This window comes from Heloderma suspectum, chromosome 1 (genome assembly GCF_057233095.1).
Source record: "Heloderma suspectum isolate Gila_16-S chromosome 1, 16-S_ref, whole genome shotgun sequence".
Lineage (NCBI taxonomy): Eukaryota > Metazoa > Chordata > Lepidosauria > Squamata > Helodermatidae > Heloderma > Heloderma suspectum.
In genome coordinates, this window is record NC_139458.1 from 307257212 (window position 1) to 307283318 (window position 26107).

A 26107-nucleotide genomic window follows, 5' to 3' on the forward strand; every position below is an offset into this window, starting at 1 on the left:
ATACACTACTCTTTTATATGGGAGACTTGCTAGCTATTATGAAACAGGAATGCAGGAGCACACTAAGAAATATTCTTGTACGCTGCCTGGGGAGCCATTTTGGTTAAAGGATGGGATAAAATGTTATAAATGCACCCATATTCATTCTCTCTCTGCCATTAGTTACAGAGGACCCATGTCAATGAACTCATAGCTCTTATACCAAATAGCTGGGATGTTTCAAAAAGTGCAGCCTGTGTTTACCATAGGTTTCTCCCGACCCACCCTTTTGTTAAGTTTATCCAACTCTCAAATACAGTATTTGTAAATAACTTGACTTTAATCATTATAGCATAATACTGTCTATGCCCTGTGGCCAGTAATGAACATGCACAATTCTCAGGTGAAAATTGCTCTCTGCATGTGGGAAGCAAGTGGGAAGGAAGCAGCAAGGGACTAGATTTTCTCCTAAATAACAAAGTTAGTATAGCAGAGTTAGTATTCTGAAGGCAGGTGACTAAAGCAGGACAAAGGCAGGGTGTAGAGAAAGGCAATGCAAACTAATTTTCTACAACACAGGGATCTCAGGACTCAAAAAACAATTTGCTCTTTAGTTAATAATGTACTCTGAACATTTTTTAAAGGAATCTTGCATTTTAAAACAGAAACCCTCAAATAAGCAAGCAAACAAATAGAGAGCTTCGGCTATTGGGCGGTATAGAAATGAAATAAATAAAAAATAAATAAATAAAATAAATAAACAAATAAACAAAGCACTTTGTCATGTGTTTGCAGATAGGTGGACACATTTTGTTCCCATATATACACAGATGTTATTTATTTAGTAGTTTATATGTATCCTGTACATGTTAAAATGCAATAATATTATAGTATAACTGTGTTAGCCTTCTGTTTACAAATTCAAGGGTTAAGTATATACACACTTATAGCATCCGATGAAGTGGGTTGTAACCTACAAAAGCTCATGCTAATTTATTAAAATATCTGAACAATTAAAACAGTTAGTCTGTATGTGTGCTACACTTAAACCTTCAAAATTTTGGACTCCCAGCTGTCCATGGAGGCTCAGGTGTCAGCTGTGAGCCAGCCAGCGCTGTATCAACTCCATCTGATACGGCAGCTGCGCCCCTTCCTTCCCAACCATCTGCTCCCATCGGTAGTACATGCCCTGGTCTCCTCTCGTTTAGACTACTGTAATGCGCTCTACGTGGGGTTACCCTTGAACACGGTTCGGAAACTGCAGCTGGTACAGAACGCGGCGGCTCGCCTGATTAAAGGCAACCGCCGGCGAGATCACATCACTCCAGTGCTGAAGGAGTTGCACTGGTTACCAGTTGTTTTCCGGGCCAAATTCAAGGTGTTGGTTTTGACCTTTAAAACCCTATATGGTTCCGGCCCAGCCTATCTTAAGGAGCGCCTCCAGCAGCACCAGACAGGCCGCTTAACAAGATCAGCCTCGGATGGCCTTCTGTCTGTCCCATCAGCCAGGACAGCTAGACTGGTGGGGATGAGGGAGAGGGCCTTTTCTGTGGTGGCCCCCACTCTGTGGAACTCCCTCCCTAGGGAACTCCGTCATGCCCCCTCTTTAATGAGCTTCCGTCGTGCATTAAAAACGTGGTTGTTCAGGCAGGCATTTGGGGTGGGTTAGGGTATTTTAGGAAATGTTTTTATCGTAAAATGTTATTGTTTTAAACTGTTTTATTGTATGTTGTACATCGCCCAGAGTGGCTGGGTGACCAGCCAGATGGGCGATTAATAAATTTAATAATTAATAAATAAATAAATAAAAATGTTAAAATGCACGTTACAGTAGGTTGGATCCCAAAAAGTACTCAATGCAAATGGACTTTTCTGCCCTCTACTTCCCATTATAGCTCCTACATCTCCCCAAAAGCTGTCCCTGAGAGTCAGGGGACCTTCCAAAGTAACACAGGAATCAAACAAAGCAGTGGCTTTTCAGAAGATGGAGGGCCCTGCAGTGGGCAGGAGGAGGAGGGAAAGCCAACTGGGCAACTGGGCTTCCGTTATCACATTGTCTGGATCCAAGCCACTGATTCACCATTTCTATACATTCCAGTAATGTTACAGCAATGCAGGCAAGCCCTTGTGTTAGGTTGGTCACATTGTTGAAAGTGTAATTCGAGACATTAGCAGCATTCACACTTAATGATAAATCAGAATTCTAAAGAATCCTATCCTGACTTATTGTTCACAAGCAGCGTACTTGTGCATGCTGTCAATTGTTCCCATTTTGCGCCTCCCACCAGCAGGAGTGGTTAAAGAAACAGGGAACTCACCAGAAGGCAAAACATTTGCGCTACATTTGAACTGGAATTCCTGGTTTCTGGCTTATCGTTACATAGGAATGCACCCATGATTCCCCACAATGGATCAGTTTCCATAGAGGAGGAAGAACTGCGTGAACGGCTGTTGTGAAAAGAAAAAAAAAGCACTAATGCTGCAGGAAAACTGCAGTCCTTTCCTTGCAAACTCACTGGCTGTTAAACCATCAGAGCAACTTCAAATTAAGCTCAACACTGCTTTTAGGCACTGCATGGATTTCATGGATTACCTTACGAAAATATCGTATCTTTGCTTATGGATTTTGAAAATGCTTTTAATTTTTATGGGCACATGAAACAGTCAATTAGAAGCATTATATATATTTCTGGAATAAGTCATAGTCAATAAGCTCTGGGTAAATATTACATAGTTATAACTATTTCCAGGATCTTCAAATTTTAAAAAAGCAAAATATACACAACTAACTATTAGAAAATGACATTGAAATCTCTCAAAAGGTTCTCCTAATGTATGGACAATTAAAACTAAAAAGAAAAGCGAACTATGTCCTGACCCCTCTTTTTCATGGAGGATAACATTCCCACAATTTAAGGGATCCTGTTGCCCCCACCCAAATTTGTTGTGTAGGAAATAAATGTACTTACAAAATATTAAGAATTTCCCCATCCTGCTTAATTTAACAACATTCGCTATGCAAACATATTTGCATTTCAATTTAAGAAACCCCCTCTCAGTTAAATGTTTATCGTCACTCTATTATGAATAATTATTCATGCCAGCATAAAACCACAATTTTATGTCTCTGTCAGTTAAAATTACCCACCAAAGCTCGCTAGTGATGTGTTCAGTCCTCTCACTCCTTAAATATCTTGCTAATGCAGAAATATATTCTTCAAATGACTTCAAGTTATCTGCTCAGTTTGTATCGATTGTTAATAGTCCATAATCACAGGAATATCAAGGTGTACATTTCTTGCAGATATTAATGTACCCCATGGTACATTAACATTCAGACTTAAAATAAGTAAATACAAAAAGTAATCTTATGTAAACAATCTTCATGACATATCCAACATAGAACATTTTAATAAAGCATTCAAGTCACCGTTCTTAAGAATGAGAGAAACTCATAACTCAAATGGATACTCATTGGCTAGATATATACGCCTAAATATAAGGGCTGCCAATGCTAAAACAAGAAGGAAAATCAGCAGATTTGACCCCATGTGGCTTGTGTGGACTCTTGGCTGTTGAACCTGATTGAAGTTGGTTGAAGTTGGCACCCTTCTCTGCTGTGCACGCCGCTGGCGAGGGCTCATAGAAGTATTGTTTGAAACAGGCTGGGTATGCTCTTCGTGACTTGAGGCGGCTGAGTTGGTCTGATTCTCAGACTAAAAAAAGAAAGAGGGGAAACTGCATTTAATAGAATGAAATACAAGACACAGTACAAAACTGCATTGTTTGGCAAGTTCGGTGTTTGGTGAAGAAGAGAACAGCAAACTCACATCTTGCTTGAAAAGGCTTTTCAGAGTACTGCAAAAAGTAGCATACTACCAGCGAAAACAGTAATTAAGTCATACTGGAAAATATAGTTATTTCTAATGCAGCAGAGAGCGCAAATATTTTAATCCCAATTATGTAGAGGGGACACAGAAAGGAACATTTGGGGAGGAGTGAATAAATGAGCCAAGGAGAGGCTGCATTTATTTCAATGTGGGATCTCCCATACCCTGCAAGATAAAACTGTAAAACTCACTCCTGTTGTCTCTTTAAATAAAATTCAGGGGTAAATTAACCACTGGACCAGCAACTTGTCAAAATCTAATGCTTTAGCTGGGTTCACACAACATGCTAACCCACCCAGTGTGGGTTGTTGCTGAACCATGGGTTGTGTTGTCTGAATGCAGTGCTTTTTCCGCAGGGTGGGTTATCGTGTTGTTTGAACACAGTGCTTATCTGCTGGATCACACTGGCTCTCTGGCAATGAAGAAATTAGGCTTCAGTTTAATTGATCAACCCTCACCTTCTCTACATACTGTACATTTATTAGCACACCTTGGGTTTCTCAACAAACCTCTTTATGTGACCCTGCTTCTCTTTTCCTCTGATGCAAACCCTTCATCTTAGTAGCACCCGAGTTTCAAACTTGAAACATTTTTTCAGTTAGAGAAACTCATTATTATTACTCTTTGAGAAAGTCCTCTTAATAAAAGATAACAATATACCTGCAGTCAAAGATTTGTCTGCTTTTTCAATTCCGTGTTTGTATTCAGAGACCCACCCAACCTCTAGTGCAATGTCAATAGTGCTAGGGGAGTGGACCAGATTCTTTCCACACTCTGGGCATAGTGTTCAATTCACAGAAAAGTCACAAGGAGGAAGAACAGAGAGAACCATGAAACTGACAGATTGAAAAGCTCTATTAGTTTAGTTAACAGTTGTGGAGTGTCTTGTGCATCTTAATTGCCTCTAAAATGAGAACTTGCATCAGATCTGTCAGAAATTTGGCAGCTCTGATGGCTGCAAGTGTCATGCTGTTTGGAATATATTATAGGCAGCATAGGACTGGGAGCATTGAAATCAATGGAAAAAATGGACCAAAAATTAATGAAACATGAAACAAAATGCTTCCCCTTGCACACCTCCTGCTTTCCAGTCCTCAGCCTTCCTGCCTATTCTGCAGCACTGCATCCATGCCTCAGAAGTTAGAATATTTGTGAACATTCATGGCATCACTGCACCTCAGCCAAACAGTAAGAGCATATATTTACATGGAAAATTCTTATGCAGAAAAAAGGGTTTTTTTCAGAGCCCATAACAAGCCAAAACAAAGGTGGCTTTGCAAAAATACTTTCCAAGCCACATCCTGCCAGGGTGGGAGGCACACACTAGCACAGAAACAACCTGAGTTTCCTACCTTCTAGGCAAAAGGATGCTCAGAAATCCTGGGCTGTTTTTCAAACATAATGCCAAATGAAGCAATACCAGCACACACACAGAGAGATCAACCACATGATCCCTTAAAATATTAATCTACATTGGGTTGTTAATCATCCATCATATGCAACAAATGCAAATAAATAAGTTAAAGCATCTTTGTTTTATGGGTGGTACCCATTCTAAAGACTCAAGCATGAACAGAGTAAAATTGGCAAGTCCCTAGATAAAATCATGTCATCTAAAATGGGATTAATAAAATTACTGACTTGTTTTACCTTCCCAGCACAAAATACAATTATTATTTCTGGTGACTGCAATGGACAGACTTACACACACACACACTACCCACTTAAGAACTATGATACTTGCGCGCACGCGCGCACACACACACACACACAAAGTCAAATCACATAGCTTAGTAGCAATCACACAGGGAAAACTTTATTGGGGAAATCTGCATAATATTAGCATGCCTGCATTTCTAAATAGCTGGAAAAATACCTTTCACCAAGCAACAGATGGTCTGATGTGATTTGACATGAATTTTTTAAACCAATCTGCCATCCCATCAACCCTAAAAACACACATGCAGCTTAACTGGGATTTGTCTACAATTTATCAGTGACTTTAGATTGCGTCTACAGCAGTCATAGCAGCAGCTGCCCTGTACCAAAACGTCGGTTACTTCCAAAGTGGATGGGTTATATAAGAACTCTCCATGGCCACATTAATATGTCATAATTAAGCAAACAATTATTTTAAATGGTCAGAATTAATACTTCCCTTTATGTAGTCAAATTTACTTCAGAGATTATGAACAAAAAGGAACACGATAAGCAAAAGGAACATGCTAGTGGTGCAGTCCTATGGCTATTAGACAGCAGTTAGACAGGCATAGGATTGTTCGGTTTCCGGGAACCGCCTCCCTGTCCCCTCCCCCACCACCTTGTAGGCAGTGCAGATCATCCTCAGGCTCCGCGCTCCAAAGAACAGTGTGGAGCAGGGCAAAAAGGGGTGTTCCTGGGGGCAGGGAGTGCCAGTATGACGCTTCCTATGTGTCATCCAGCCTCCCCCGCACCAGCTCTGAGGTCCCATGGCTAGACAGCTGAAATTGACCATCTAGCCATGAATGCAGGGCGGCCAGAGCACAGAGGAGAAGATCCCCTTCACGCTCTGCCCACCCTGCATTGGATTGCTCCCTAATAGAATAAAAGCTAAAAATCACTTAAGAGAAGGGCTTCTATTTGCTTTGGTTTACGTAAGTCTCTCAGGCTTAGGGCTAAAACAAGTGTGATTCTGGGAGCAAGTCCATACTGTTGTTGCAAAGAAATTACCCTCTGTACAAGCCCCATTAAGTTTCCAAAAGGTAAGACATTCAAGGCAAAGGAATGTATTCCTTGTTATAAATATGTTTAAAATTGCTTGTGATAAAAAAGGCTGGTGCAGCAGCTGCAGCCCTATCTACTGAAAGCTGACCTAGCCACAGTGACACATGCCTTCGTTACATTCAGGCTGGATTACTGTAATACACTCTACATGGGGCTGCCTTGGAAGACTATTCAGAAACTGTAACTGATACAGAACATGGCAGCTAGAATGCTTGAGGGAGCTAGGTGTCTGAATCATATTACTCCTATTCTGTATTACTTACATAGGGTGTCTCTTGGTTTCTGGACCTAATTTAGGGTGCTGTCTTTGGCTTTTAAAGGCCAAAATGTTTTTGGACCACATTTTCTGGAGAAACGCCTATACCTGTATAAGTCTGACCAAGCATTAAGATGCCCTACTCTTTGACCTACCTTAGGCTAGTAGGTACTAGGGACAGGGCTTTCTTGGTGGCAGCCCCACACTTCTGCAGCACCCCCCCTCCCGGGTGGTGGGGGGATATGTAGAGCTTTATCACTGCTGGCTTTTTAAAAAAACCTAAAGACACATTTATTCCAGTCTGCATTTTCTGCTTAAAAAATGATTTTCTGCTGTATGTGCTGCATGTGTGTGTGTGTGTTTAATTTTACTGTACGTTCATGTTTTATAATATTGTAAGCTGTCTTGTGTGGGCAAAGTGCCCTGAAAGACAGGTTAAAAATCTTGTAATTAAATAAATAAATAGTTGGGAGAAGAAAATAAATGAGTGAAGTAGACACTAGAATAACTGGTTAAAAAAAAGGGGGGGTGAAAACCTATACAAACTGCAATCCTGTACATGTCTGCTCAGAAGTAAGCCCCACTGAGGTCAATGGGACGTACTCCTAGATAAGTGTATACAGGATTGCAGGCACAGAAGACAACAGAAAAATTCAAGGAAGGTCGCAAGAGTTGCCAAGAAAGTAGTGCTTCAGACAGTGGTGTTACTGGAAAGCTAATAAGGTCTTAAATATTATCTCTAGAAATGTTTTTTCCAAGCCTCGGTGTTCATTCAGTTTTCTCAGATTTATTAAACACCTACCATTTCACTCGTGGTTGTGTCCTGGAATGCTGGAGTGGTGCTTTCTTGTTGATGTTCAGGTGAACTGGTCAAATGGTTCAATCCTGACATGTCTGCAGGTTCAGCAACAGATTTCTTAGATGAATTAACTTCAGCCTTAAACAAAAGGGCAAAACACCACAGATGGGAATACCAAATGGGAAATCAAAGCTCTAATCAGATATGTTGTGTAATGCATCTTCTTTCTTATCTACATTATTTATTCAGTCCTTCTTAGCAGGCACACATACTAGTTTAGAGACGAACAAAATTGTGTGTTTGTTGTGATGCAGGAGCTCCAGTTGAATACAGGGCCTCATATGTACAACACCTTCCCATTCTCTTTTATGAGAAGAAAATTATCTACACATACAGCATACATCATCTCATACAAGGGAATGGGAACCCCATGTATGCATGAAGCTCTGGACTACAGCTGCTATGCTTGGTTGCTAAAAGCACAATGCAACCATTACTTCTGAAACTATCCAAGGAACTTTATGAACAGGCACTGTGGCTATTCATAACACTGTACTTAAAGCACACACACATAAAGCGTAAAACAGTCTTTCAAGACGTAATACACTTAAAAAGACAAACATCACTAAAAAAAAGTCCCACTCCTCAACTGAGGTTTAGTCTCACCAACAGGATTGCAACTGGATATTTTTGCAATCTGGACAAATTTAAAGATGTACACACATACTCTCCCTTAACGTTTTTAATCAAAATGATATTTACAATTTTAACACATTTTACTTCTATCCCACACATTAACTTCAAGGATTAAAAAAAAAAAATCAAACAGGTAGACGGGAAGTCAGACAGCATCTGGCTCTTATGAAGCAGTGAACAGGGCATGGCCAATTAACTCCATAATGAATGAGCAAGTAGTTATTCTACCTTGAAACTAATTTGCCTAGCAAGTTCCTTGGCCTCTTTGTCTGCCTGACTTGAGGCACTTCCAGATGTTAGGGGTAAGAGAGCTTCTTTCATAAGTGATCCACACCCTTCACAATAGAAATCCTGAGACCTAGACGGTAATAGAAGTTTATACATTAATTTAACTGGGCCAGCAAAAGCAATCACACTGTTCAGCATTCTTACTGACTCTACACATGTATGGAATGATAACATCTGCCATAGATCTACGAGTGAAACTGCTGTTATGAGTTGCCTGCTACATTCTTGAAAATAAAGTATTGGTGATAAAGAGTATAAACAAAAGCGACTAAATGTTTTGGTCCAAAGTATTTTTTTTTTAAATAAAGAACACCCAATTGACTGCTTCGAAGCACAGGAACAGCTGCCCCAATACTTCAAAATAAATTTTCCATTTTTCTTTGTAAATTAAAATATTTTCACCCTGATTCTATGTAGAAGCAAGTCCCAATGTGTTCAGAGTAAACATGCATAGGATTACACTGGCCAGAGTTTGTTGTTGGGTTAAAACTCTGGTTTGTTTCTCCCACAACAACTCAGAGTACCAGGTTCAAACGTCATGAAGCACAAACCCAAGAACAGGACATTCCTGGGTTGTTTACCAAAGTGGAAACAGCAAGCAGTCAGAAGGCAGTCCTGAATAGTCCTGAATGCTCCCCTGCAGTCCTGAATACCCATGCTTTAAATAACCCATGGGTAGCTGTTACGAGCAAACTGGGTCAATGTCATAACTAGCAATCCTCAGGTAACGAAGTGTGGAAAATGTAAATTAAGGTGGCAATCCTGAGCTCAATGGAACTTACTTCTGAGTAAGCATGATATGATTGCACTGTAAGCTAACGTCTTACGCATTGTAGACCAATCAAAGGAGAAGAATATTTACCTAACCAATTGTATTTAGTAAATCTAAAGGGAAAAAAGTTAAAAATTACATTACATCAAAGTAACAAAAGCACGAAATTTATTCCCCATGTTCTTGTCAGAATAAAAATCCAAAAAGATCCAGATTGTTCCTTGTCAGGACAATTTTCTGAAAACTTTTAAGGCTTTTTACTAGTTAAGTTTGCATTTTCTCGCAATAAATTTATTGATGGATTAGCTAATCATACCAAAGCTTTTCTTCCTGCCCTCTTGAATTAAGGCTGCAATCCCATGCCCACTTACCTGGCGTAAGCCAGCAATGGAAGTTACTACTTCCATTCTATACAAAAGACATGTATAGGATTGTGCTGTAAATAAGATATTTGAAGAAACAAATGCTGAAGGGATTGCAGAAATCAAAGCTACTACCAAACTCCACCACAGGTGGAACTCGAGTTAATACAACTGGGAAGAACAGCACTGTAACTTACAGGGGAAAATGCGATCTTAGGTGATTCTGGAAGCTTCAGCAATGCGGTATATTTTGCCACACATTTGCAGAAGCACCTTGAACTGTGGTGGCATGATGATAGTGTAAATTTAAGTTTGACTGCAAAACCAGGACCTTTAGAATCCTGAACAGATTTGAGAAAGAAACAGAGCTTCAATAAATACTGGAATTTTAAACATTCCTTTTTCAGCACAAAATCCGGTGGTTCCAACTATCTGTAACAGAAATTTGTGGAATGTCATAGTGGTGAAACCATATTTCATACACTAAGACAATAATTAAGAATAATCCACAAAAGTACGTTGTTTCTAAAAAAAGACAGGTCTGAAAGTTAATTTAGTCATGATTTTTCAGAGAACACTGAAGGAGACTAGTCGACCTTTAGAAACAAGCTTTAGCATAAACATCTGTTAAACACAAAAACAAAACCCTTACTTCTTAGCAAGTGCTCTTCTTTCCTCAGGTGTATAGTCTAGAGATCCTATGGCTCCCTCCCCTTTTGTTGGCATAAATCCAATAATGGCAAGCAAGGCAGTTCTTACTGTAGACGAAAAAGAGTAGTATGCAGTTTAACTAGTAAATCAAGGGAAACCCCCTTATTAAAGTACCATAGGAAAATATATATAGGGCAATGTAATTTTTAGAAACCCAAAGAAATGCAAAATTGATCAATTCCTGCCTCCAACAACTCAAGCCTGAAGAAAAGTATAAATGTAACACAAAAATTACAAGGAAGGATCTGCTATCAATTGTAGCACAGCAATCTATGCCTTTACTTCTTTTTCAAGGCCCCTTTGCTGCCATCAACAGTTGATACTTACTGCTCCATGAAGGTTGCCATGTTTCAGGATGGTGTCCAGAGATGCTTAAGCAAATCTTCTTTCCAACTTCAAACCTGCCATTGGACTTAAATGGACAGATAGGGAAGACAAAGAAAGAAAACCAACGTTCTTTAAATCAAACAATTTTCAAAAGTCAAGATTCAACGCAAGTAGCTTGAAAAGAGTACTTGTCAATACTTTACAACTGAATAATGCCTTGTGAAAAGTGAACAGTTTGTACAGGCTAATGACCAAGAGCTAGCTGAATGAAACTTGAAGCCTTGTCTATAGCATTAGGATTGTTTGTCAGACTCAGCTGACAAATTTTCTTGAAAAATGATGAAGCTACCATCAAAGGTTTCCCAAAACAGCCTCTAAAAAGGCAATACAAACCTAGCCTGAAGTTATAATTCCTGGTAATTAAACACATCCCTTCATGGATCACTGCCTTGTTGTGGCGAAGGGGCTTGCGTAACTCAGTGAAGCCATAAGCTATGCTGTGCAGGGCCACCCAAGACGGACAGGTCATGGCGGAGAGTTCTGACAAAATGTGGTCCACTGGAGAAGGAAATGGCAACCCACTCCAGTATTCTTGCCAAGAAAACCTCATGGAACGTATCACAAGGCTAAAAGAGATGACGCCGGAAGATGAGCCCCTCAGGTCGGAAGGTGTCCAATATACTACTGGGGAAGAGCAGAGGGAATTTCCAAGGAGCGCCAGAAAGAGTGAAGCGGCTGGGCCAAAGCCGAAAGGACACCCAGCTGTGGATATGACTGGTGGTGAAAAGAAAATCCGATGCTGTAAAGAACAATATTGTTTAGGAACCTGGAATGTAAGATCAATGAATCAAGGTAAGATGGAGGTGGTCAAACAGGAGATGGCAAGATTGAACATCGACATCTTGGGAATCAGCGAACTAAAATGGACAAGCATGGGCGAATTTAATTCAGGTGACCATTATATCTACTACTGTGGGCAAGAATCCCTTAGAAGAAATGGAGTAGCACTCATAGTCAATAAAAGGGTGAGAAAAGCAGTACTGGGGTACAATCTCAAAAACGACAGAATGATCTCAGTACGAATCCAAGGCAAACCATTCAACATCACAGTAATTCAAGTCTATGCCCCAACCACTGAGGCCGAAGAAGCTGAGGTTGATCGGTTCTATGAAGACCTACAACACCTTCTAGAACTAACACCAAAAAAAGATGTCCTTTTCATCATAGGGGATTGGAATGCTAAAGTAGGAAGTCAAGAAATAACCGGGATAACAGGCAAGCATGGCTTTGGTGTACAAAATGAAGAAGGACAAAGGCTAATAGAGTTTTCTCAAGAGAACATGCTGATCATAGCAAACACTCTTTTCCAACAGCACAAGAGGCGACTCTACACATGGACATCACCAGATGGTCAATATCGAAATCAGATTGATTATGTCCTTTGCAGCCAAAGATGGAGAAGCTCTATACAGTCAGTAAAAACAAGACCTGGAGCTGACTGTGGCTCAGATCATGAGCTTCTTGTTGCAAAATTTCAGCTTCAACTGAAGAACGTAGGGAAAACCACTAAACCATTCAGGTATGGCCGAAATCATATCCCTTATGAATATACAGTGGAGGTGACGAATAGATTTAAGGGATTAGACCTGATAGACAGAGTGCCTGAGGAACTATGGACGGAGGTCCGTAACATTGTTCAGGAAGCAGCAACGAAATCCATCCCAAAGAAAAAGAAATGCAAGAAAGCAAAGTGGCTGTCTGATGAGGCCTTACAAGTAGCTGAGGAAAGAAGGGAAGCAAAAAGCAAGGGAGAAAGGGGAAGATATATCCAACTGAATGCAGAGTTCCAGAGAATAGCAAGGAGAGACAAGAAGGCCTTCTTAAATGAACAATGCAAAGACATCGAGGAAAACAATAGAATGGGAAAGTCTAGAGATCTCTTCAAGAAAATCGGAGATATCAAGGGAACGTTTTGTGCAAAGACGGGCATGATAAAGGACAAAGAAGGCAGGGACCTAACAGAAGCAGATGAGATTAAGAAGAGGTGGAAAGAATACACAGAAGAACTATACAGGAAAGATCTTGATGTCCCTGATAGCCATGATAGTGCGGTCACTGAACTTGAGCCGGACATCCTAGACAGTGAAGTCAAGTGGGCCTTAGGAAGCATTCCTAACAACAAAGCTAGCGGAGATGACAGTATTCCAGCTGAGCTATTTAAAATCCTAAAAGATGATGCTGTTAAAGTGCTGTACTCAATATGCCAACAAATTTGGAACACTCAACAGTGGCCACAAGACTGGAAAAGGTCAGTTTACATTCCAATTCCAAAGAAGGGCAATGCCAAAGAGTGTTCAAACTACTGTACAATTGTGCTCATTTCACATGCCAGCAAGGTGATGCTCAAAATCCTACAAGCTAGGCTTCAGCAGTATGTGAACCGAGAACTACCGGAAGTACAAGCTGGGTTCCGAAGAGACAGAGGAACTAGAGATCAAATCGCCAACATTCCCTGGATCATGCAGAAAGGAAGAGAATTCCAGAAAAACGTCTATTTCTGCTTCATTGACTACGCTAAAGCCTTTGATTGTGTGGATCACAACAAACTGTGGCAAATTCTTAAAGAGACGGGAGTACCAGACCACCTTACCTGTCTCCTGAGAAACCTGTACAAGGATCAAGAAGCAACAGTAAGAACCGGACATGGAACAATCGATTGGTTCAAAATTGGGAAAGGAGTACAACAAGGCTGCATATTGTTGCCCTGCTTATTTAACTTATATGCAGAGTACAACATGAGAAACGCCGGGTTGGATGAATCACAGATCGAAATTAAGATTGCCGGGAGAATTATCAACAACCTCAGATATGCAGACGATACCACCCTAATGGCAGAAAGTGAAGAGGATCTCAAGAGCCTTCTTGTTGAGGGTGAAAGAGGAGAGTGCAAAAGCTGGTTTGAAACTCAACATTAAAAAAACTAAGATCATGGCATCTGGCCCCATCACTTCCTGGCAGATAGAAGGGGAAGAAATGGAAGCAGTGACAGATTTTACTTTCTTGGGCTCCAAAATCTCCGCAGACAGTGACTGTAGCCACGAAATTAAAAGCTCTTTGGGAGGAAAGCTATGGCAAACCTAGACAGCATAGTAAGAAGCAGAGACATCACCTTGCCGACAAAGGTCTGTCTAATCAAAGCTATGGTTTTCCCAGTAGTAACGTATGGCTGTGAGAGCTGGACTATAAGGAAGGCTGAGCGCCGAAGAATTGATGCTTTCGAACTGTGGTGCTGGAGAAGACTCTTACGAGTCCCCTGGACTGCAAGGAGGTCAAATCAGTCCATCCTAAAGGAAATCACCCCTGACTGCTCATTGGAAGGACAGATACTGAAGCTGAAGCTCAAATATTTTGGCCACCAAATGCGAAGAGAAAAGTCACTGGAAATGACTCTGATGCTGGGAAGGATTGAAGGCAAAAGGAGAAGGGGACGGCAGAGGATGAGATGGCTAGATAGCATCACCGATGCAATGAATATGAACTTGAGCACACTCTGGGAGAGAGCGGAGGACAGGAAGGCCTGGCGTGCTATGGTCCATGGAGTCACGAACAGTCGGACACAACTTAACGACTGAACAACAATTAAACACAATTGTGTACAAATGCCACCCCATAGGGAAATTTGAACTCCATTTTTGACATATGAATATGGAGAATGGCACATAACAAAAAAGGCTTCAAATACTTGGGACCGAGTCAGATGTAATGATTTTTAACCTTATTCAGTACACTGAACAAAATAACGAGAACACACTATTCATAGGCTGTTCTTTTTAATGTAACTACTAAAACTCTTAATACGAATGATGGGAAAGAACGTGAATGGTGCTGAACATCTGCCATTGCTGGTCTCCTCCAAACGTCTTATAATTATAATATTTTTTCTTCTCAGTACACCATGAGCATCATGCTGCCCAGAGTTCAAAACAAAAGGAAGAAGTTTTCTTCCTTATTCTTGGGACACTTCCAATCCCTATGCAAAAAGCTTAAGTCTTAAATTCCAGTTAGCCTAATTAGCATGAATATAAAGGAAAAGACCAGAAAAAAGAAAACATAGTTCTGCATATTTTTTTAAAGAATTCTTCTACACATTGTTTGAGATGGCCAAAACCTTCAATGGCAATCTAACCAAGTGGTCCTGCTTTTATGAATAGTTACTAAACATTCTTACTGTTAAGAGAATAATACTTGGTGGTTTCATAGGATACTCCGGTGGTAGCACTATTCTTCCATGATAAACTCCTCCATCAAAATCTGAATCTGGAGGACCTCTGACAGTGAAATGCCACTCAAAAAGATTGTCCTACAAAAATATCAAAAATGCAATGAATATATCAACAGCCAACCATTCCTACTCAAAAACAGATGACCTATTTCTCACATAACTGCAACTATAGTTACAGAGGGAGATTTGGCATGCAAACATATTTATTTGTCACCTGGTACATGTGTTAAACAAATGCTTGAGCTGGTAATTTAACTTCACCAGAAAAATTTAACAGCAAACATTTAAAATTAAAGCAATACTAGATTTTGTACAGCATAATTAATGCTAGCGAAAGCAGCAACCCACACAGCTGTTTATATAAATATATGTGGAAGTGTTATTTATTAATTTGCTTTCAAAGTCCCTTGAGGCTGGTGCATATATAACTCTCCCAATCCCTTAGTGATGGATCACATATTCCCTTCTCCATTATAATTTTTTTCTCAGCAGCATATTCCACAGCAGCCAGTATGAATCCTTTAAAGTTTAAATATATATATTTTAAAACCTATTGAACACAGTCAGTTCAGGATTGATTGAACTCTGATGGAGGGAGCAATCCTATGGCCACTAGACACAGTCTAGAGGGCCATAGGATTTTCCAGTTTCTGGGAACTGAAGTTTGAGCCAGAGCTCCAAACTCAGTTCCCAGAAACTGCACTCCCCCCGCCCCGCAAAGCAGTTCTCTCCATGCTACGTTTTTGAGCTCAGAAACAGAATGCAGAGACAGGGAAAAGGGGGGGGAATGGGAGGAGACCACAGAAGTGGCGTTACACAGCTTCCTCTGTGCCACACGGCTTCCCTCACCCCCCTGAAGCCACAGCTAGACAGCCAAAATTGGCTGTGTAGCCAAAAATGCAGAGCAGCAGGAGCACAGAGGCGAGGATCACCTCCATGCTGCAGCTGCCCTGCACTGGATACTCAACCTCTGACTTAGGAGGCTGCTGACTATCTCAATAGTATTGTGCCCTAAGTGACTAGTTTAGGGCAATCCTGCAAACCTTTTGCAACTTGTGTTTGAATACTTTTTGTGCCTAATCAAAACACAATAAATTAAAGTAAGAACTTTGTTAATGGATTTGTCAGTCCTCCACCAGTAGCTTTTTACTTGATTTCCTTGCCTTGAGGCAGAGTCATAGAGAAAAGCATGAAGCTAACTCTCCTTAGGTGCTTGCATTTCAGAATCTGCTGCATATTCGTATAGCTGGTTTATGAAGAAACTGCACTTTGTATATTTGAAGACTATACAGGATTGCTTATGGCTACTCTTCAAATATAAAAGCCACTTTAGTAATGCTCAAAACCCAACTATGACTTCCCATGTTCTTTGGACCAAGCCCCAAGACGACTGTGCTAAAGCCCATGGCTCAAATAAAAGAGTGGAGAAGAAGAAAATAGGAGATGTGGATGTTCAGACTTTGCAAATCCATGCACAGTTTTGATGTAAGTACAGGACAATTTGGGCAAAAATAATTTTTGTTCTGTATATGGTCAGATACAGATCTATGAGTGAGAAATGCTCCTCTACAGCAGTGGCCATGATTATTCTCTATGTTCCTTTGTACTCTTTTGAAGTAACATAATGGCAAAAAAATAAACAAATCTCCAAATATTTCCCTGTGTTTAAATACTAATCTCAGAATAGCTGTGGATTTTTTTTAACTTAATTTTTTTTAAGGTGGGGGTAGACAACATGCCCCTCCAGATGTTGTGGTCTGCAACTCCTATCAGCTCTGGCCAGCATCACTAATGATGAGGGCTGATGGGAGCTGTAGGCCAAAATATCTGGAGGGGCACAAATTACCCACCATTTTTAAGGTATTAGTGGGAGGAGGGTTAAGTGAGGTTTAAATTTACATATGACACACTTTTGTGTACTTATTTGCAAAGGTGACCTAAAATCATCTTATAAATACGCTACAAATTACTAGTCATAGGTTATATGCAGACAGGTGAATTTGTAAAAATGTTTGTGGGTCCATAATTGCTGGGGATTTATTTGGATACACACTAACCTCTAAGGGCTGTGCATGATAATGATCTGTTGGATCCTTCAGTTCTGCAGCTTCTTTCATTAAACGTTTAACAGCTAAAAGAAAAAAAAAAGTACAGTACATGAGTAAGAGGAGTATTAGGAATTTATGGCTGAAGAAATCATGACTTAGATCCCCCCAAGTTATTTAAAAAGATTTTCAGGGCACACATTTATCTTTTCAAACGCTGTATTTTAAAAGGTACCGCTAAATTATTTATTTATTTACAATATTTATATATTGCTCCATATCTAGAACAGATTTTGGCGCGGTAAACACAAGAAATAAAACAATAAAACAATAAAAGAATAAAAGATAAAAACACCACATTAAAATTATACATGTTTAAAAACACAATGCCAATAAAAACCATAACTGGTCAAGTAACGAGTGCCTCCTGGAACGGTACTGTTTTCAGGAGGTGCTGGAAACAACGCAGTGTTGGTGTCTGCCTGACCTCCAGGGGCAAGGAATTCCAAAGAAAGGGGGCTGCCACACTGAAGGCTCTTCTCCTGGTGGACTCCAATCAGGCCATAGGTCTGCTCCTGGAACCACCAGGAGCAAGCTCTCCGACGACCTCAGTGACTGGGCAGGTTGGTAAGGAAGAAGGCGCTCTCTCAGGTATCCTGGTCCCAAGTTGTTTAGGGCTTTGTACACTAGTACTAATACCTTAAACCTCGCTCAGTGGCAAATAGGCAGCCAGCGCAGTTCCCTCAACAAAGGAGTTACATGCTGAAAAGGGGTAGCTCCCGACAACAGCTGAGCTGCTGCGTTCTGCACTAGCTCCAGGTTCCGGAGGAGCCTTAAGGGCAGCCCCACATAGACAGCATTGCACTAATCCAGTCTTGAGGTTACTAGCACTTGATAACTGTGGCCAAGCTATCCTTGTCCAAGAGAGGCCATAGTTGGGCAAGCTGGTAAAAGGCAATATGAGCCGCCATGACCACTTGGGCTTCCAGCGACAAAGATGGATCTAGGAGTACCCCCAAACTACAGACCTGATCTTTCAGAGGGAATGCAACCCCTTCCAGAACAGGCAACGAGCCTATCTCCCGGACTCGGGAACCATTCACCCACACAGGGCTTCCGTCTTGCCACGATTCAGTTTGTTTATTGGCCCTCATCCAGCCCATTAATGAGTTCAGGCACTGGTCTAGTACTTGCACAGCCTCTCCTGATTCGGATGTCACAGGGAGATAAAGCTGTGTGCCGGCAACATACTGATGGCACTTGGCTCCAAATCCCCTAATGACTGCTCCCAGCTGCTTCATATAGATGTTCAATAACAATGGGGAAAAGATGGTACCCTGCAGAACCCCATAGCTCAACTGCCAAGGGCCGAAGAATGGTCACCCAATGTTACTCTCAGAAATCGGCCCCGCAGGTAGAACCGGAACCACTACATTAGACACAAGTTATAATATTGTAAGAAATCACAGAATACAGTCATTTAAAGGGTAACAAGACAGTGTCCTGAAGGCCAGTGATAGATCTGAAAGGAAAAAAACCTGCAGTAATTTGAAGGTTTTAGTTGTTTCACATGTATTCACATTTCTCTATAGGTATGTCAAAAGGAGATTTTCTTTAATAAAGAAAAGCTTCCAAGTATATTTCTAAATCAGAAGTATGTTACATATCCAGTGTGAGGTGACAGAAAAACAAAATTACATCTCCTGTAGTTTGGGATCCAAAGAGCTCCTTGCACATACTTAAGGAACATCTGCACATGAAGGGATTGTGCACTTCCCCTTTTCATTGCATCCCTCATGCTAGAGCTACAGAATGATGCTCCTGAGGATCCCCGGGCCTTCGGTAGCAGCTTTTGAGGGACAGGGAATGAGCACAAGGGGCTTGGTGGGAGGCCTAAAAAGTTCTGGCATGAGCATGGAACTCCATACTTATCCTTATGGATCCCAGCCATAATTATTCAAAAATATTTTGCTTGATTCTAATTAATGCCCCTGTTGTATACACACCAACATAAATACAAATGCCACTGATTTAGGATGCAATTCACCAGGCTCTGTTCTCAATTTAAAAGGTTTACATCATAATATTTGAAATGGCACATGGAATTCTAAGTAAGCAGAATTAAATTACCCATATTAGAAAAGGCTCGCCACTAGGTAGCATAACTATTCCTGAAAGGGAAGAAGAAGTTTTTGAGCAACACTAACAAGACTTGCTTTTCACAATATATGCAAATAGGGCTGCTAACATCACAGTGTTACTTCAAGTTGTATTATCTGCCTCAGAGGGGAAACTGCCACGTACTCAATTAAAAACACTTTGTTCTTCATATCCTACAGCAGTGGCCTCCAAACTTTTTTGATTACACACCCCTATCAGTAAAAACATTTTGAGCACGTACCCCCAATATATGTATATTTATTTATAAATGATATACATGTACTACTGTACTAATATATTACATACATTATAAAACATACACAAAAAATAAATATAAAAATATAAAAAGGATGAGATAAAGATGAAATAAACAAGATTTTAAAAATAATGTATTTTATTTATTAATGGCATACAAATGTTTTTGCTCTCATTAAAAGTATTATTATTAATTATTATGTGATTGAAATGCTTTATTATTTTTTAAAATCTTGGTTTAACACTTTGTGATACAGCGATTTGAAGGTCTGAGCACCAGACCTTCAAAATAAAGTTCAGTTTATTTCGATACTTGGATTTAATGGCTGTCATAGCTGAGAAAGACACCGCACAAAGACACATAGATCCAAATGGAAGAACTGCATTGTTGGCTCTGCTTACTAAATCATGATACTCATTTTTCAATCCTATTCACCAATTTTGCAAAGGTTTTTGCTGAAATTCAGCTAGTAAACGTCTATTTTCCCTGATTTCAATCAGTTGTTCTTGCAAACTAATTGGAAGGTGTTGCACTTTTATGTTTTTAACAAATGGTTCAAAACCCACTAAAACTCTTCATTTGGAAGATTTTTTAACAGGTTAGAAAATTCCTTTTCCAAGTTTTTTAAGTGTGCAGATAACAGTTTTTATAGGTGACACCTTTACATCGTTTCTGCAACAAAATCACATACCAATGGAAACATTTCCAAACGTCCATTTTCAAAACGCTCTCTCCATAGCACAAGTCTCTTTTGAAAAGCAGTTACTTTCTCACTCATTGTTAAAACCTCACCTTTACCCTGAAGGGACAGATTACGTGAGTTTATTTGTCATCACCAAAAAGGTCAGCAAATTTGGAACAAATGTGCTCGCCTTCTGAAGGATGGCAGCTGCTCCAGTGCCACGGCTGAGCAAGCAACTGCGCCTTCCTCTGCCATGCTGGCAGAGACTGGTGCAGTTGCTCTTGGTGGCCATGGCGGAGGCAGGATAGGACTGGAGCTGAGAGAGAAATGCCATGGAGTTTCCTTCTCGGCTCCCTTCCCATCCTGCTTCTGCTGCCGCCATCATTGTACACAATGGCAGCTCCTCGGGGAAACAGGAGACTGCTCAATTATCAGATGGCTTGTGCACCCCAGTGGATCATCTTGGAGACCACTGTCCTACAGTACAAAATGTGAAATGTTAACAGCCATCTTAAAACTATACAAAATATAACAAATAAACAAAAGGAAACCCACACATGCACAATCCTTTGAAAGCAAATTTTTGGTAGAGGTAATTATTATTCCATGGGATACTTATATTTTGCTCTTGGCAAGCATCTGATTTGGAGAGGTTTCTCAAGAATGACCGTATCAGGATGATTTCACCACCTTAGATGTTTGGAGCACAAAATAATATCAAGAACTGTGCAGGGCAAGTGAGGAAGGAGCAATGCTGCTGCTCACTCAGCTGGTGCTTTGAGGCTCTGGCTGAGTTCGCTTCATCCCCCACCCCACACACACACTCCACTAATGAGCCATCTGGAGGAGTGCTAGGGAAAGCCAGTGAAGAGCGAAACAGGCTCCTTGACTGAAACACTGACTGCAGGAGCTCCAGCAGGCATCACCCCTGATGTCACAGACATGCCCCTGTTATGATGCCCCACGGGGGGGGGGGGAGCAGAAAGGCCATCTGGCCCCAGGAACCAAAAGGTCCCACCCCCCAGCAGCTTCAAAGACGGTTCCAGTTATATGTCTGGCTCTCCTCTCTGTAGTATCCTAGCTGTAGTTGTAAATGTTTCAAGGTTCAATGGAGAATCAGAAAACTCATGTTACCAATGTTCCAGTACAGTAAATCCATCAAAAATGATGCTCAAAAGTGATTTAATAATGAACCAAGGTCAATCTTTTTTCTTCTTTTTTTTTTGCTATGGGATACTTTAAAAATTATGTCTCAGGTCAGTTGCTCTTTTTGTTGTTAACTACCACAATAGACTCAAGTAACAGTTGCCACTGCACCACCAATGAAGACAGGCAGATATTAGGATCATTAATTATTTTAATCTGTGAAATAAACCATAATATTAAGCAGTATATTACAAGTCTTTAAATGTTACGCCATTGCTGAACATGTATTAATAGTAATAGGACATATAGAAGGCACTGGTAGAATAGGGAAGGACTCAAAATGAAGAGGCCAGAATAAAGCACACTACTAAATAGTGTAATCCCATGTATCTAGCACAAGATCATGACTCATTAGCTGTGTTACTCTGGGTGAAAAAAACACAGGCCTAAATTTGACATGAATATGCAGATCTTAAAAATCTATTTTCACCAGGAGGAAGGAATATACAAAAGATCCATTGTGAATCTGGAACTATTACACTCTTAAAGGAACAAGAGGAAGAACATTTGGAAGAGACCACTTCAGGTAAACACAGAAGAAAAAAGCAATAAAGATGGGGGAGAACTGGATGAGCTACCTATGACTTCTGCTGATAATCTAGTTCAGCCTTTTCCAGCCTCCAGATGTTTTTGGACTTCAGCTCCCATGGATCCCTTTCCATTCAAAACATGAACTTGGGCTGATGTGAACTGCTGTCCAAAACATCAAGAGGCCACCAGTTTGAAGAAGGCTGATCTAGTTTATTTCTTGCTGCCAATTCCCTCCCCTTTCCACCTTCTGCATTTTCTATTGGATACTTAAGGTTCTCTTTTTAACAAAACATAATTTTTAAGGAGTTTTGTTTTATCAGCTATGGAATGTCATACAGTATTTCAGAGGTATTTTGTTTTCACAGTATTCAAGATTGGCTGGGATCCTAAGAGCTATTTCAAGCACACCCAATGGCTTAGGTATGATATGATTTTTTTTCTTTCTTTCCTTTTTTCTTTTTCCCCTTTGAACAACAGGTCTCCATGCCGTATCACATTCTGTTTGTGAAAGTCCCCTCAGTTTCAAAAGCGGTTTGCAATGTGGCATGGGGGAAAGGGATCACTGAAAAACACAAACTCAAAGTTTCCTAGATACATGGGTTCTTGGGATCCTAGCCATGGTCTGTCTAAACTTCTTTTCAGTTAAGATGATGTATCAATTCAGCAAGATGATTTATACAAATTTAAAAATATAAATTGATTGTTGTCAGCCCAACACATTGCTTGAAATATTGAGGTTTGTTAGAACAAGCTCAACTACAATAAGAAAAGTATCTTAATAAACATGTATATTTTACTAGGGATGAAGAATCAACAGAGGGAGTCACTTTGAAAATATAAAATCATAGTTATATCACAACTCACTAGACTAGTTCCTTCAGAGGCAGAGAACACAAGTAAAGAAAAGCACAGTCCTTATGTTAGCAAAGGTGGAGGTTAATTTTAGAAAGAAGTAAGCTATCAAATCAACAGACGTAAGCTATTAAAATCAAATTCTGTGTGAACATGGAGAAATGTTAGCGGGTGATAGAGAGAAGGCAAAACTGCTCTATTCCTACTTTGCCTCAGTCTTCTCTCACAAACGAAACTATGTTTGACCCTTTTGTTGTCCAAAATAGGTAAAGAGGTGGTATAGGAAAACCTAACCACTCTAAATGAATTTAAGTCTTCAGACAAGTTGCATCCTAGGGTGCTAAAGGAACTTACAGCTCTAATCTCAGAGCCTCTATCTATAATTTTGGAAAATTCTTGGAAAACAAGTGAAGTACCATGGAAATGGAGGTGGACAAATGTTTTCCCCATCTTCGAAGGGGCGGCAGGGGGGGAATCCAGGCAACTACTGATCAGTCTGAGTATGTCCAAAGGAAGGAGGCAAAAATGTTGTGGAGCCTGAAGACCAAGTTCTATGAGGAACGGTTGAAGGAGTTGGGTATGTTTAGTCTAGAGAAGATATGATTAAGAGACGATATGATAGCCATCTACAAATATCTGAGGGCCTGTCAAATAGATGATGGAGGAAATATGTTTCCTGTTGCTCTAGAGCAGCCTTCTCCAAGCTAGCAATCTCCATATGTTTTGGACTTTTAACTTTCATCAGCTTCAGCCAGCATGGTCAATGGTCAAGAATGCAGGGAATTGCAGTCCAAAACATCTGGAGAGCACCAGGTTAGGGAAAGCTGTTCTACAAGATAGAACCTGAAACAATGGGTTCAATTTACAAGCAAGAGGATTTAGATTAAACTAGCCTTCCTCAACCTGGTGCCCTCCAGATGTGTTGGACTGAAAATGCTAGAAATGATCTGAAATGCAGTCCAAGACATCTGGACAGCACCAGGTTGGGGAAAGGCTGGACCAAATATTAAGAAGAACTTTCTTCCAGTACAAGCTGTTCAACAGTTGAACAGACTGCTTCAGAAGATGGTAGGCTTTCCTTCACTAGAGGTTTTTAAGCAAAGGATGGATAGCTACCTATCATGGGGTACTGACAGAAGTAGATTTCCTGCATTGGCAGGTGAGCTGAACTACATAACCTTTGAGGTCTTTTCTGCCTCTATGGTTCTATGCATTTCCAAGTTCTCCCACAACATACAAAATATCAGATAATAGAAAAAAAAAACATTTTAAATACAAAATACAGTTACAATTTCAGGTGAGTTTCAAATACAATATGAATTTTGCATACAGATACCTCCAGTACTGACCACCTGTAGGAAAAGCACAAACACTTTCATTTGCCATCTAAAAAACAATATTTATTTTCACATGATCTAAACAAACCTTATGGTCATCAAGGCTACAACAAATTGTGGGTAATTTCTGACAAATGAGACACAGCATTTATGAAGACACACAAATGGAACATTTTTAATGCGACTATAGACTTCCTTGTAACCTGGCAGTGAATGAACTGAAGCATACAGAAGTTTCAGGGCTCATTCACACAACCTTGTGAGCCCATTGAAGCAGCATAATGTCTCTTTCTTTCAGTCAGATTGGGCTGATCCCCCCCCCCCAATGTAAAATCTGACAGCTGCTGCCTGGGGCATGCTAAGCTCAAGTCTATATTAGCTATTTGCAAACAGGTGCAACTCCTCCTAACAACTGCAGCTAGGATTGAGTACAAAAGCTAATCAGGGCTGTGCTCAGCAGCAGCTTTCACATGACCTCTTGAGCCTAAGGCAGGGCAGGGCAGGGCAGGGCAGGCCAGGCAAAGACAGCCCATACTAACCAAAAGGCCTCCTAGCCAAACTACATGTGGTGCTTATAGAATCATAGAATAGTAGGGTTGGAAGGGGCCTATATGGCCATCAAGTCCAACCCCCATGTAGTTTGCCCCTGATGTTCCTTTTGATTGCAGTCATGAAGGCTGAAATCAAAAGGAAAAGTTCAGCAAGGGGGTGGAGAAAATTTGTTTAACCTTTTCCCTCTGGCATGTTTTCTGCTCAAAATTATCCCCCTTCCAAAGAGATGGGAACCGAGGCATATTGGTCAAGGCTTAGCAGATCAAAGTTTCAAAATGAAGGGTCACATCCCACATCAAAATTGGTAGCATCTATCATCTTGTGTTGTAGGATTCACACTATATCTATTAGGTAATATTCTGGAATCTGACCAAATTCCACATTATCACACTGAATTGCAAGTGTAGTCTGGCACTTGCTAAAGTGATCATGTGATTGGTTCATCAGGTGCCCAACTCATGATTCACATTCACCATGCCTGTGCTCAACCGGCTTTTGACTGCACTTCATTGGCAAGTCACAAGTGAACTGAGTTAAACATGTGCATGTGCCCACACACTTCACCAGAAGATGAACAGATCCACTTAACCACGTACCAATTTCATCCTATAAATTGACAATGAGATATCGTAGAGTTTGGGGCCTGTTTCTTTGTTTGATTGAAAATGGTCTTTAAAAAAAGTTATGTGGCAAGCATACAGTATATGTGGACTGGTGCATGTACGTGCCTGTGTGTGTCAGGGGGAACAGAAATATACTTGAGCAAAAATAGCTGCAGATTATAGAGCAACGGAACATCAGGACTGCGACAGGAGTATGCCCGCTTCTCAACAGAAATGGAGCAAGTGAATGAATGCCCTCTCCTAACCCCCACCAGAGTAACTCCATCACCCTGTGCGCTCCAGCTCGTCATCCTCTTGGGAAGGTATGGTGGGAAGATAAATACTACCCCTGCCATAGCTTGAGTTGAGGCCGTACTAGAGGGGAAGCAGCGGAGCAGCACCCTCTGAGGAATCATCACCATCATCATCCTCTCAGGCCCCCTCTGGCAGCGGTCGTGGAGGGAGGGGGCGTTTGGGCACACAAAGGGAGGGGAGTCTTGGAAAAAGAGCCGGCGGTTCCGGCCTAGATGTGCACTAAAACCACGGGCTTGCGTGACGATGAGGCCCGCGCTGCCAGCCCGAGGGCAGCCAAGAGGAGACAGACGCAGGCCCACGACCTACCCATTCGAATAAAAGACTCCCGGTTCTCCGCCCGCCATCCGCGCCTCCTTCCCCGACTCACCCGGGCTTTTGAGGTTGTAGCGCGTCTCCATGACGGAGCCTCGAGTGCTTCTTTCCTCTGACGCCCCCGCCCCCCTC

The 26107-nt window shown here is 40.9% G+C and overlaps 1 protein-coding gene across 3 annotated transcripts; it reads right to left on the reverse strand.

Moving 5' to 3' along the window:
- Positions 1–794: 794 nt before the first annotated feature.
- Positions 795–26107, reverse strand: UBE2J1 (ubiquitin conjugating enzyme E2 J1). 3 transcript variants are annotated; one of them, XM_084827086.1, is made up of 8 exons: positions 26031–26107; positions 17183–17256; positions 15072–15203; positions 10844–10928; positions 10458–10563; positions 8612–8741; positions 7691–7825; positions 795–3695 (listed from the first exon to the last, which is right to left on the reverse strand). In XM_084827086.1, exons 1-8 carry the CDS (start codon positions 26059–26061, stop codon positions 3432–3434), a joined length of 957 nt encoding a protein of 318 aa, XP_084683212.1. In that variant the 5' UTR covers positions 26062–26107; the 3' UTR covers positions 795–3431. The 3 variants fall into 3 exon arrangements, with proteins under 3 accessions (XP_084683212.1, XP_084683213.1, XP_084683214.1); XM_084827087.1 differs by having other exon boundaries at positions 1691–3695; positions 25970–26107; XM_084827088.1 differs by lacking the exon at positions 26031–26107 and adding an exon at positions 19301–19342 and having other exon boundaries at positions 1691–3695.

Excerpts from the sequence above, each read along its gene's own strand:
- UBE2J1 (XM_084827086.1), bottom strand. The coding sequence starts at position 26,061 with ATGGAGACGCGCTACAACCTCAAAAGCCCGG. Across the intron at positions 15,204-17,182 it reads ATCATGCACAGCCCTTAGAG|GACAATCTTTTTGAGTGGCA; the intron begins GTTAGTGTGTAT and ends ATATTTTTGTAG. Across the intron at positions 10,929-15,071 it reads CAAGTATTATTCTCTTAACA|TCCAATGGCAGGTTTGAAGT; the intron begins GTAAGAATGTTT and ends TGTCCATTTAAG.